At 29.2% G+C, this 12,899-nt stretch overlaps 1 protein-coding gene across 2 annotated transcripts in view; it reads left to right on the forward strand.

The window, feature by feature from the left end:
- Nucleotides 1-12,899, forward strand: part of LOC129981048 (vesicular glutamate transporter 1-like) — a 475,319-nt gene that overhangs the window by 353,750 nt on the left and 108,670 nt on the right. For both annotated transcript variants that reach the window (XM_056091661.1, XM_056091662.1), the window contains exons 3-4: nt 9,136-9,388; nt 11,857-11,975. In XM_056091661.1, the coding sequence (XP_055947636.1) occupies nt 9,136-9,388; nt 11,857-11,975 (372 nt within the window). The remainder of the gene's footprint in view (nt 1-9,135; nt 9,389-11,856; nt 11,976-12,899) is intronic.

Below are 12,899 nucleotides of genomic sequence, written 5' to 3' on the forward strand. Positions count from 1 at the left end.
TGAATAAAACACAAATTCCTATTTTAACACCCTAAAATTTAATGCATTGATTAAAAATAGTTTAAAACACTAAATTATATAATTCCTATTATATGTTTCTTCAATAGAAAATATTTTACAAGCACAAATTATTAAGTTACTTCAAATTTCTAATATTTTCATAATTTATGTTTAGTGAGGTTTAGATTCTTAGCAAAATAACCAAATTTGATCTATGTTAAACCCCGAATATTTCACAAATATGTTTCATAAAAATTCCATATACAAAAATGTAATGCTTCTTTCAATTTTACTGATTCTATTTACTATTGACTTTACAAAATTACTTCATGAAGAAATTTTATACCTCATTATAAATTTTAGTGTTAGCTAATGTCCAATAGATAACATTTTACAAGCACAAAATAATAATTTACTTCAAATTTCTAATATTTTTTTTATTATCTATGATTAGTTTGGTTTTATGGCACAAGAATTAAATTTGATCTTTGATTAACACTGAATATTTCTCAAAAATTCCATACACAAAAATGCAGCACTTCTTTCAATTCTACAAAATTCCTTATATTTACTATTAACATGCAAAGTTACTTCAAGTTGTAGAAATTTTACACATTATAAATGTTAGTGTCAGTTGATGTCCAACATACAACATTTTACAAGCACAAATTAATAATTTACTTCAAATTTCTAATATTTTCTTGATCTATATTTAGTTGTTTGGTTTTGTAGCACAAGAACCAAATTTAATTAATGATTAACACTGAATATTTCACAAAAATTCCATACCCAAACATGGAACACTTCTTCCCATTATAGGAAATTTTATTTACTATTAATTTACAGAGTTACTTCATATTGCATTAATTTTAAACCTCATTATAAATGTTAGTGTTAGCTAATATTCAATAAACAACAATTTACAAGCACAAACTTACTTCTTATTTAATAACTTACTTCAAATTTCTAATATTTTCATAATTTATGTTTAGTGAGGTTTAGATTTGTGGCAAAATAACCAAATTTGGTCTATGATTAACTCTGAATATTTCACAAAAACTCCATACCTAAAAATGTAAACACTACTTTCAATTATACAAAATTTCTTTAGATAAATATTTTTTTAATTATTATTTTCCCCTCTTTATTTTTAGGAGAAAAGAAAAACAACTATGCAAAACAATTTATTTACAAAGACCTTCATTAAATAATATTTTAGAAATACAAAGTAAAATAATAATTTAATTGAAATTTTTTACTGAATTTTCTGTAATGACTTATACACCCAAGCAAAATCCTGAAACTATGACTTATAATTTACAAGAATAAATAATATTGACACAAAGTCATTTATAAAAAATTTATTTAAACTTTATTTATTATGTAATACTTGAAGAGTTTGAAATTTCTAAAAATCCACACACATTTATATAAATATTATATATATGTATAACTGAATCTTCAGCTACATATAAAGAGAATTATACATTTATTTATACATTTCATTTTTCCTTTTTGATTACATTTGAGGAACCTAGAAAACAATTATAATAGTAATTGAGATTCCGCTTCATTTAAAAGTACAAATAAAACATTTGTTGACAATTGGAGATGAGTAATTAACAAGCGAAAGTATTATAGAACTTCATAAGCATAATATTTTTGTTCTGATACTGGACTGTGTAAGCAAACTTTATAATAATGTTTAGGATAATAAAGAAAAAAAAAAAACTCAAACTAATGGGAGTAAAATTTATGTTACTGTTTTATGAAATGTGAAATAATTTGAAATTATTCATATAAGAGTACTCAAAAGTGCCTGCATAATCTCAAATTTTAAAGAAAGTTTAAAATAAATACATTCTGCTAAACTTTTTTTAGCCTCATGTCAAAATAAAAATAATTACACAAATGTTATTTCAAAACCAAAATATAAAAATGTTATTTAATATTTTATTAAACTTCTTTCATAGAAAAATTGTAAATGAAAAGGAAAATTAACTAAGCTAAACAGAATTAAAATCACTTGAATTGTCAGTCTGCAAAAATAATGAGGTTGCCATTAAAAAAAATTTATTCAAATTATATAGAAAAATAAAATTTGTACAAAACAAAATTTATGCCTTTCTAATTAAGGCAAATAAGTTTTCAGATAAAAAAATCAGAAATTAAAATCTACCTACTTGTCATTCAAGCCTATCACATTACAACATTTTGAAGTTTTACTACATTTTTCACGAAAAGACATTACATATTTTGGCACTTTAACACATACATCTGATAAATCCTTGATTGCTTCCACTGATCTGAGTAATTGCAACTGACCAGAGAGAAATTTTGTGATTTGGAATAACTTCAATTCTAAACAAGTTCTTAGGATATAAAGTGAATTGGGACATATAATTGTCTCGCATATAATTGTTTTAAATTTCCTTCTGATGTTCCAAGTTGGTAGAAACCATATTCCGTCACATTAATTGTAACTTCCAATATTTTGCTCTTTTTTGAAGTCAGGAATAGAAACTTGCACAGTAGTTTCCAAACAAATAGTGAGAAATTTTTTTTTTTTTGTTTATATTTATAGATCAATTTTAAAATGTATTTTATCTTTAATTGCATTTTCAGTTTTGAAACAAAGGTTGCACAAAATTTTTATTTTATTAAATGAGAGATGTATTTCATACTTTGCCAGGTTGTCATTTGGCATTCTATAGAATGCTTAGAAAATGTATGAAATACAAATTGTTTCATACATTACTGGCTTGTTTTAGGCATTATATACAATGCTTGGGCATTCTATAGAATACTGGATTTCATATTTTGCTGGTAATACATATAAAGAATTATACATATACTTTTTCTTCAAGTTCACTCTTCTTTTTGCAGATTTGATGAACCTAAAAAACATATTCCTTAATTAGAATAATGATTGAGCTTTCATTTCTTTTAAAAGTACAAATAAAATATTTGTTGACAATTGGAGATATGTAATTAAGGAGTAAAAGTCTTATAGAACTTCATAAGCTTAATAATGTTTTCAATCTGATAATGAACTATATAGGCAAATATTATAATAATGTTTAGGACAATAGAGAAAAATAATATAAACTAATGGGTGTAAAATTTATGTTACTATTTTATGAAAGGTGAAATAATTATAAACTATTCACATGAGAGTATTAAAATATAACTACATAATTGCAAGTTTTAAAGATTTTTTTTTTTTTTTGAAATTTACAATAAATATATTCTGCTAATCTATTTTTTTAGCCTTATGTCGAAATAAAAATAATAACACAAATGTTATTGCAAAACCAAAACATAAGAACGCAATTTAATATTTTTTTAAAACTTTTTTCATTAGAAATTGTTGTTAACAAAAGGAAAGGCATTGTAAATGAAATGGAAAAATATCTGCAATAATTTAAGAACACACACACAAAAAAAGATAAGAAATAAAATCACTTGAAAAGAATACAAACAAGAAAAGAAATGATAATGGTCGCTTAAGCCTAACGCTAATAATATCACGTGCAACTCCATGTTTCAGGTAAGCAACGAGTTCGAACGGCTTCAACAAAAATAACCTTTTTTATTCACTATTTAGAATAAATAATATATTATTTACAAATATATAATAATAAAAACTTTACACTTACCAAGTTTCTTGAAATGACAGTATGCGTTGCTGGTTGAATTTCAAAATCCAATACACGCCAGGTGATTCATGGGAAATTTCTAAAATATGTTCGCATAGCGCCGCCTAGGAAAAGCAACTTTCCCGACATCGAGGCGACTATGGGCCGATTGCTTTGAGCCGGTCTTTTTCACTAAGTCGCCGTAGGAGTTCGCCCCGATGAAAAAGCGATCTTCAGAGGCGACAGAAAAAAATATGGTCAGAATCCGATGTCGCGCCAATGCAAAGGTGACATTGGCAAAATATGGGCGGTGTATATCAGATGGATGCGATGCTTGGCCAATCGTTTAGCGACTTCTCTTTGCTGCTTGGGATTATATAGCATATCTGGGATGTTTTGCAATATGCTGTGCTTAGGAGATCTCCACCATCTCGCATTTCCATGGCTTTGTGGACTGCCCTGCAGGAATCATGGCTTGAACTGTCTACAAAATATCTTCATAAATTAGTTTAATTCATGTCACGCCGTGTTGCGCCACTTCTGCGTGCTCGCGGGGGACCTATGATATTAGATTGGCGTACCAGTTTTTCTGGCACTTCAGTATAATCTAAAACAAGCATGTATATTTTAGAAGAAATTTTAAAAAATGATGAAATTACAAAACATTATACAGAATTACATATATTATATATATTGCAGAATCTTCGTGTTTATATGTTATCGATAATGTTCGACACGCTGGTCATATGCATTGTATAGAATGTCTAGGCGTTTCTTGAAAAATCATAAAACATGGAAATTATTCAAATATATTCTATATTTTCTCTAAGCATTGCACCTAGTACCTTTGCATGGAATGACAAAAACTGTGATATTCGAAACGAATCGACAATATATTTTATACCTGCTGGTTTATCATTTGCTGATGCATATAGAAGGCTTAAGAAATGTACGAAATATTTATCCTTTCCATACTCTGACTAAAAACTCCCAGGTGTTCTTTAGAATGCTGGATTTCAAATTATACAAAAAAACGGTCCATAAATTCAAATCTAGGGACTGGAAAAACCTGATTATCACAACCGTGGATGTGGTATCTATGTGCAATAAAGTCCTATGTTTTGCAAAATTGAAATAGGTTGGTAGGGTTTTGTAAACTAAGGTATTAGAGTTCCTGTCTCAAAAAACTGTGGAAGACAGGACATAAGTTTCAGTTCAAGTTTGTAGAGCATTGTAAATTTAGTATGACAAATTTCTTGCATAAGTCTATGCAATTTTTAACGAAATACCTTGTGTTTTAATTAGTTCTTATACATAAAGAAAACATTAAACATTAAAAAAATACTATTACTTTTAACATATAGTTTAATGGCATACTGAAAACAACCATTTTACATGTTTAAAATAGCCAAACATTCCAAAAGCTTCTCAATAACGTAAAAAATAAACTTAATAACATTTTCAATTAACTGCATTTCAAAAGGTCAAGATTTGTAATTAATTTTTAATCATTTCAGAAGAAGGTATTTTTTACATTCGCGTGTTTTCGTGGACGATACGCTATATTTTAATATTTTCTGAACTCAATTATTAGTTAATCCTTAATTAACTTAAACTTTTATTCCCTAGTTATAAGGTAACCTAGTAACGAGTTTGTAAAACAATATGTTTCTAGATTTAACGGTAGAGAATTAAAGTAAAAAATGATGCTTAATGCTTTAGTTAAAAAAAATTTGTTTTTGAAAGCTTTATTAGGTTAATTTTTCAAATTTAGTTTATAAAAAACTAATTTTAAACTTAAAATTATAAATTTTAGGAATGTTTAAATCGCTATCCTACAAATCAATCCAAATATTTTACTGACGAAAATTTAATTTTGATTCTTCTGATTTCCTTTTTTTCTATTCATAAATCAGCATCAAAAGTTTCTATAAATAATTGTAGACAGTAATTTTTATATATAAAGTTTATTTAACATTTTTCTGGTGCAGAAACAATTCTAAAACCATTACTAATATTGTTTTTCTTATTCTGTTATATTTCATCACATTCCACACGTCTATTTCGTTTGACCTTCCTTCTCTAGAAAATATAGACCATTTCTTTTGATATTACTTCTTAAATCGTTTTACAATCTATAAAACATTATGCATGCTTGAAATTCACATTAAAACTATTGTTTTGCGAGTCAAAAATGGCGAAATATGACATAAGTAAATAATATTTCTGCAGAATTTCGACAAGAAATAGCAGCAATTTTCCTCTCAGGTAGCCACTAGGGTGTCGTTAGGGCTTCGTCGAATCGTAAAATGGGAAATGCGATGAGTGGGAAATTCCAAGAAAACAGTGGAATCTTGAAGAAATTGACAGAGTCATTTTTCTGAGAATGTATATGCGTATTTTAGTGCTCTTAAAATCTCCCTTAGAATGTACAGTAATTTGTTGGATATAAAAAGAAACTTTTAAGCACTGTGGCCATTAAGGCAATTGAGCTCATGACTGACACAGAACGATTTTCATTTAATTACTACAGAATAAAAGTGTTTTTGATACGATTTATTAAATTATTGTTTTCGTTGTTTTAATCTGGGATTTTTGTTACAATAAGAGGAAAAAAATCCTAAAGTTTGGAAATTTTCAATGAAAGAAATGATTGAATTAAAATTACAATGTGTAAAATAAATGTATCGAGTTAATTTTGTAATAATTATATATACATGTGTGTGTGTGTCGAAATCAATGTCATTAATCAGTTAATATTAATAATAATTGATTAATTTATTTCATAATTTATTATAAATTAGGAAATAACTTAATAACTTCTCTTTATATTATTTTCTGAAAAAAATAAATTTCCCTTTTTAATGGTTATATATATTGTTGCAAACCTGTAGTTTTCGCTTTCCAGCATGAAAGTGTCATCGTAAGAAAGACCGTTGTACGATCTTCCCTGTGCGTGCTGAGCGGGTGCCGCGTAAATAAACTCTGAGCTTGGCGACTAACTTGACTAATACTGGAAAGTTCGAGAATTTTCACGTATTATCCATTTTGTCACCAAAGTCGTCAATTTCGTCGCCAAATGATCGCCAAGCTATGAGTTTATTGACGCGGCACCCGCTCAGCACGCACAGGACAGATCGTACAACGGTCTTTCTTACGATGACTCTAATCGTGATGGAAAGCCAAAACTACAGATTTGCAACATTATATATATATAATATACAATTCACTGCGCTTATGAGTTTTCTGTTTCATGTACTCACGTATGGGCAGGGAGACAAATTTCCATTTAAAAGATTTCATCTAAAATTAAATATAAATCTATAATATTCTTTTCGACAGAAAAACCAAATTTCACTCTTTCAATTTGTTTCGTTTTTGAGCTATTAAGTTTATAGACCATCAATGAGACATAATCCCCAAAACTGTTTCATTAAAATTTGTGTATATCTAAAACTAGAAAAAATAATCCATTTTTTTAGGTCGAGGCAGCTATAATAATTCCTTTTTATATTTTATATACAGAAAATAATAATAATAAATTCTATAGAAATTCATGGGTATTGAATTTCCGTGAGGCAGTATATTCTTCTATCAACGTGAATCTTCTGTTTCTCAACTAAGCATGAAACAAAACGTCTTTAGACCTCCTGAAAAAATTAAAAGTCTAGCATATGTTGCGAAATATAATATTCATTACAGATATGTTATTTTTTACTCGTGGTCATTCAACCCTCCACTTCATATTAGTACGAATATCCGCTGGTTAATTACCCTCCAGGGTCATCTTTCTTTGCTCATTATAAGATCGTTTGTCTTCCCTGGCAGTTCTCCACTTCCCTCTCAAATATACAATCGCCTTTATCTAATCGCTTATAGCTATTATCGCCAATATTTGTAGCTAGTAGTTGTCCAGAAAAATCCAATAAGGGCCATTTGTAATTGAAAAAGTCAGTTTTTGAAGCAAGCTGTTGAAAAATATCAAATTCTCCCATAACACTTAATTGTTGATAATGATATAGTAGTTGTCCAGACTTATTCTAGGCTTAGTATCCAGTTGTTGTCCATGATTATTCTAGGCTTAGTATCCAGTTGTTGTCCAGGCTTATTCTAGGCTTAATATGCAGTAGTTGTTCAGGCGTATTCATTAGAGATACAATTGTAATCTCAAAGGGACAATTCTATCTATAAAGTTAGATGTCGATGTATGTTATGCACTTACAAAACATTACAAGTAAAATGAGAAAAATGTAGAAATATTCATCTCCTTTTTTTAGTAGATTTTTTTTTCTTCACGCAAAATTTACATTTATTCGTGAAAAAAAAATCATTTCTAATTAATTTCTAAAATTTAAATTTCCTTATATCATTTCCTTGCAAAACTTCGTCATGAGGATCTGAATTTAGGAATTTCGTGCAACTCCATTTCCGATAAGGTTATTGGCTCTAATCTTTCATATCCAGCAATACATACTTCTTGCCCATGTAGTTTGCTTCTAGTGCATTGGTAATACAGGATTGCAGCACTCTCTTCGATTCTTTTCGTTTACTCAATAGAACTCTCTTTCTTTTTGCACTTATTTTATTTGAGGATGACTGCATCGATTCTTTAAATCGATTATTCAACGTTGCAGTATCTGATGTATTGAATATTGGAGATTGACTTTTACAAGCTCCAACCACTTGCATTATTCACCAAGTGTGCGGGCCGGGATAGCTTGTTTGGTAGGGCGTTGGATTCGCGTCCCTTGGGTTGCGAGAAGAACTCTCTGTCGTGGTGGCTGGCGCACGTATAAATCTGTCGTGATCACAAAGTCCTTCATGTCGAGAATAATACCACTGGGGGTACAGGATCAGGGGTGATCGGTCTCTGATTCAGGTTTAAATTACGATCTGTGGATGAGTGAATTAAATGCAGGAATGAAGTCCGTCCGTGACACATGTGAAAGTGTGACATGTGACGTGTGTGTAGCTGAGTCGTACTCTTGGCCCTAGATAGCTCTACAGAAAAAAACAAGAGACGCACCCTTGGCATAAAATCACTGACTGACTTCTAAAGTCAGTGGGCTTGACTATGACAAGTGCCATTAGAAACAACAACCAAGTGTGCACGTGTGTTTTACGTGCATTTTGATTAGTCATTCATCAATAATTTGGCATTCATCCGATTAATAACTTAGAAAGGGCTTATTTTGGGAATAGGACTCAGCTTGAAAAATCATGACTGAGCTTCTTTTTTAATTATATAAGATTTCCGAAAAGAAAACCAATTACAGATCAATCCTCGAAGATTATTTTTGAGTTTAAAACAAGGTAATCGCATCGGTGAGGAAATTTGTCTTATTGATGAGAATAGAATAAATATTTATTGAACTAGTGTGAAATATGTAGATCACAAAAAAAATAGAAAAGTACATCTGGAACCATTGAGCTTTCTGAATAATTATTTCAATCCTTAAAGTCATTCATTGACAACCTGTACTTCCTTCTCCCATAGCAAACTGAAGGGCCAGGAGGATGAAAAAGGGTTCATGAAAGACGACGAGTTGGGCAATGACTTCTACGAGGAGCTACAGCGGAAGAAACCACGGAGCAAAGCGTTTATGGAGCCCGAATGCCTATGCTGCCGGAACCTGTCCAAGCGGTACACGATAGCTTTCCTCAGCTCTCTGGGATTCGTCATCAGCTTTGGCATCAGGTGCAACCTCAGCAATGCCATCGTCAAGATGGTGGAACCCATCGATGGAAATGTATGTTTACTTCCGGAAGCAGAATATTATATATTATTTTAATACATGAAATCATTATCTGGTCCATTTTAATTTGCGCTTCAGAGGCATGTCCAAAATATATAAAAAGAAAAAAATGTTTACATTTTCATTTTTGGAATTTCCTTTTTAAGAAACAGAATAATTTGTTCAATTAACTCTGAGTTAATTGAACAAATTTTCACCGAAAGAATAAGAACCAGGCTTTTACTGTAATAAAAACTTATAATATGTTTCATATATTTAGAATAATTATTATACAATAATTATTCTAAATATTGTATAATTAGAAAACAAGTTATATGAAAAGTAGAAACATAGTAGCGTCCTGGCCCGAAGGCAAAGTTGATTGATTTATGTTATTGGATTAGTTGACATTTTTAGAGAATTTAAAATCCACCTAAAGATTAATTTTCACTTGTGAAATAACGATTTGATGCTATTTGGTGTCATAAAAAAAATAAGAAAACTGATTTCGAGGCAAAAAATAATAATAATAATAATGCTAATGAAGGCATTTGTCGAAGGAACATCACAATTAGAATTGGGAGCTATAACGATGGAGGAAGTAATAGGAAATTCTCTATAGCTGATATTACAATAAAAACATATAATTTGATTGATTGTTTTAAAAATACCAGAATGAACCTATTATTTCAGTTGTGTGAGAAATGGATGGAGTTGATGTTGGGCAACTAAATATATTAATTTTGAAAAGCATTAATTTAACTAAATCAAAATTTATTTTGTTAATTAAGGATAGTTTACGATTTCCGAGCGTCAGATAAAAATGTACAGTCAGATCCCATCACTGAAGTTGATTTTTTTTTCAGGTAACGTAAGTGTCAGAGAAAAAGGATTTCAATTGGCGATTGAACATTCTAGTGGAAATGGGAGCTTTACTTTCTACTACTAAATTAAATTGCTAGTCATTTTTCATTTTAAAGTGTGCTTTTAAGTCTTAAAATTTCTTTTTCCTATTTCATAATATTGCTGCATTGAAAAGAGGCAGTCGACCCTCCATGGCCGAATGGTCATAGCATTGATATCATAATCATAGAGTCCGTAAGTACGAATCCCGCTAGAGACCATGCGATTAGCTGTTTGTGTAAATATTTAATTCCTTGATTTTATGTTTCCCTTTATTTCATGTTCTAGAAGATTCTGGACATTTCTTTAGTTTACCAGACAAGTGTTCTGGACTTTTCTTACTGTCTCCAGAAAAGTATTCTGGAACTTTTCCTGCTAGTATAAAAGCAGCAGATTTGTCAGTCACTGTGTTCTCAGTTCAGAGTTGAGTTTATAAATTGGTTTAGCTCTACTTCTTGTGTGTGTCATTGCGTTCCACACTAAAGTATCTACTTGATAATATTCAGTCATTTCAGTTTTTTAAAGATTAATTTCTTGATTTTTCATGGCGAAATTTGGGGTAAAATGATTGTAAATTATACCAATATACAAGATATCAAATAGTTATGATAGTTTATGCGTGATATTTCATGATATAGAATATAAAGGACGTCTCAAAATTAATTGAAGATTTGATTTTTTTATTAACTTTAAAGTATGAGTTGTCAAAGGATTTTTTTAACAGGATTACTAAAATTTTACTGTACGAATTGTGAAAAATTAAAGTCTTGTGTTAATTTTGAAACTCTCTTTTATATTTATTGAAAATCAGGAAAAAAACCTATACTTTAGGGCAATTCGGAAAAGATAGTTAAATAAGTTGTGAGACAATAAAGTGTAATTCCTTGCCATTTTAAATCTATCCTCTTCAAAACAAATCGTTACTATAATATGAAGCAAAAAACGTCCGTTCCCAATTACCTCATATTCTTTGGAGTAATTGGAAACATATTAAGGTAAATATGATTACTGCTGTCACTGAGCCTGGTTTGTAAATAGTTTAATTTGAGAAAAATGTATTGTTTAATGAACTCTCCAGATCATGATAATGCATTTACATAAATTAGGGCGCTATTTTCCAACTGTTCCTGCTACTTTAAGTGAAGAAAACTGAGGAAATCAAAATTCATTTCCAATGACCCTTAACCTATGCTATATTATTTTGATGATAAATGAATTACAGAAAAATTCTTCACTATCATTGTCCATCAAAAACCTTTATTTTGCCAAAATAAAACAATCTTCCTCTATTATATGTTATGTGATTGTGTCATTGTATAAAGTGATTATATTTGAATTAAATTATAAATAATATATTGTCTCTTCTAATCCTTTAAAAGTCATAGTTGCATTTTATATAAAGTTAGTTACATGTTATAAAAGTTTAGAACTCACTAATATTAAAAAACAATTTTCTCTGACTTTTGTTAATTAATGTAATTAGCTTTTTATTTTGATATAAAAATCTATTATAGAAATTGAAGTATGATGTCCAATATTGTATATTCGAGATTTAAAGAGTCCCCCCCCCTTCATTTCAGCCTCCAGAATTCAACTGGTCGCCAAACACAATCGGACTTATGGATTCATCCTTTTTCTGGGGATACCTTATTACACAAATACCCGGTGGATTCTTAGCGACGAAGTATCCTCCAAACAGGTGATAATCCCTTGTATTATTTTTAGAACTTTTAACTTCATATAATTCTAATTAAGGATATTTGTAACATTAAATATGAACCATTATATACATAAGGCCATTAAATATATGCCATTAAATACATCTAAGGATATTTGTGCCAATAAATATGACTTGACATCGATTTATTAATATTCTTATAGTATGAATGAATATACTCGTATATATAATTCATTATAGCTGTAATGTGTGAGTGCTTTCATTTGAGTTTATCGAGATTTGTAAAAATTAGCATTAAAATATCTACAAGAGTTGTAAGAAAAGATGAAAAATAGTATTGATTTGCAGAAAATATTGATTGAATATTAACAGGAAACTAAAGTCTAATAAACATAATTATTTACAAAAACGTAAAAAAAAATACCCGAACTTGAATGTTAAATGTTTGGAAACCGTAAAAATACATTCTGTGAAATTAAAGGAAAGGACATAGAGTAAGAATGTTCTTTTTCTTCTATTACCGGATAAAAAGAAAGGAAAAAGAAAGAAATTCCTGATTATATATGTTTTAAGAATTGTAAGAACAGATGAAAAAATAGCATCGATTTACAGAAAATATCGATGGAATATTAACAAAAATCTAAAGTCTAATAAATATAATTATTTACAAAAACGTAAAAAAAGAACTTGAATGTTAAATGTTCGGAAACTGCAAAAAGTACTTATGGTATTAAAATATGCTGTAAGAATATTGGAGAATTAATCGATCCATACGTGTGGAACTGATATTGTAAATTCAGAAAATTTTCCTTTGCGTATATTAAACATCAGATGTTATGCAGATGTTCAAACGCAGTTCTCTCTATATATATTTGAATTAAACATTTACATTTATAGTAAATGTTTACTACATATATACCATTTTACTTCGTGTACCATTTTCTA

The sequence above is a fragment of the Argiope bruennichi genome, chromosome 8 (assembly GCF_947563725.1).
Source record: "Argiope bruennichi chromosome 8, qqArgBrue1.1, whole genome shotgun sequence".
Classification (NCBI taxonomy): Eukaryota; Metazoa; Arthropoda; class Arachnida; order Araneae; family Araneidae; genus Argiope; species Argiope bruennichi.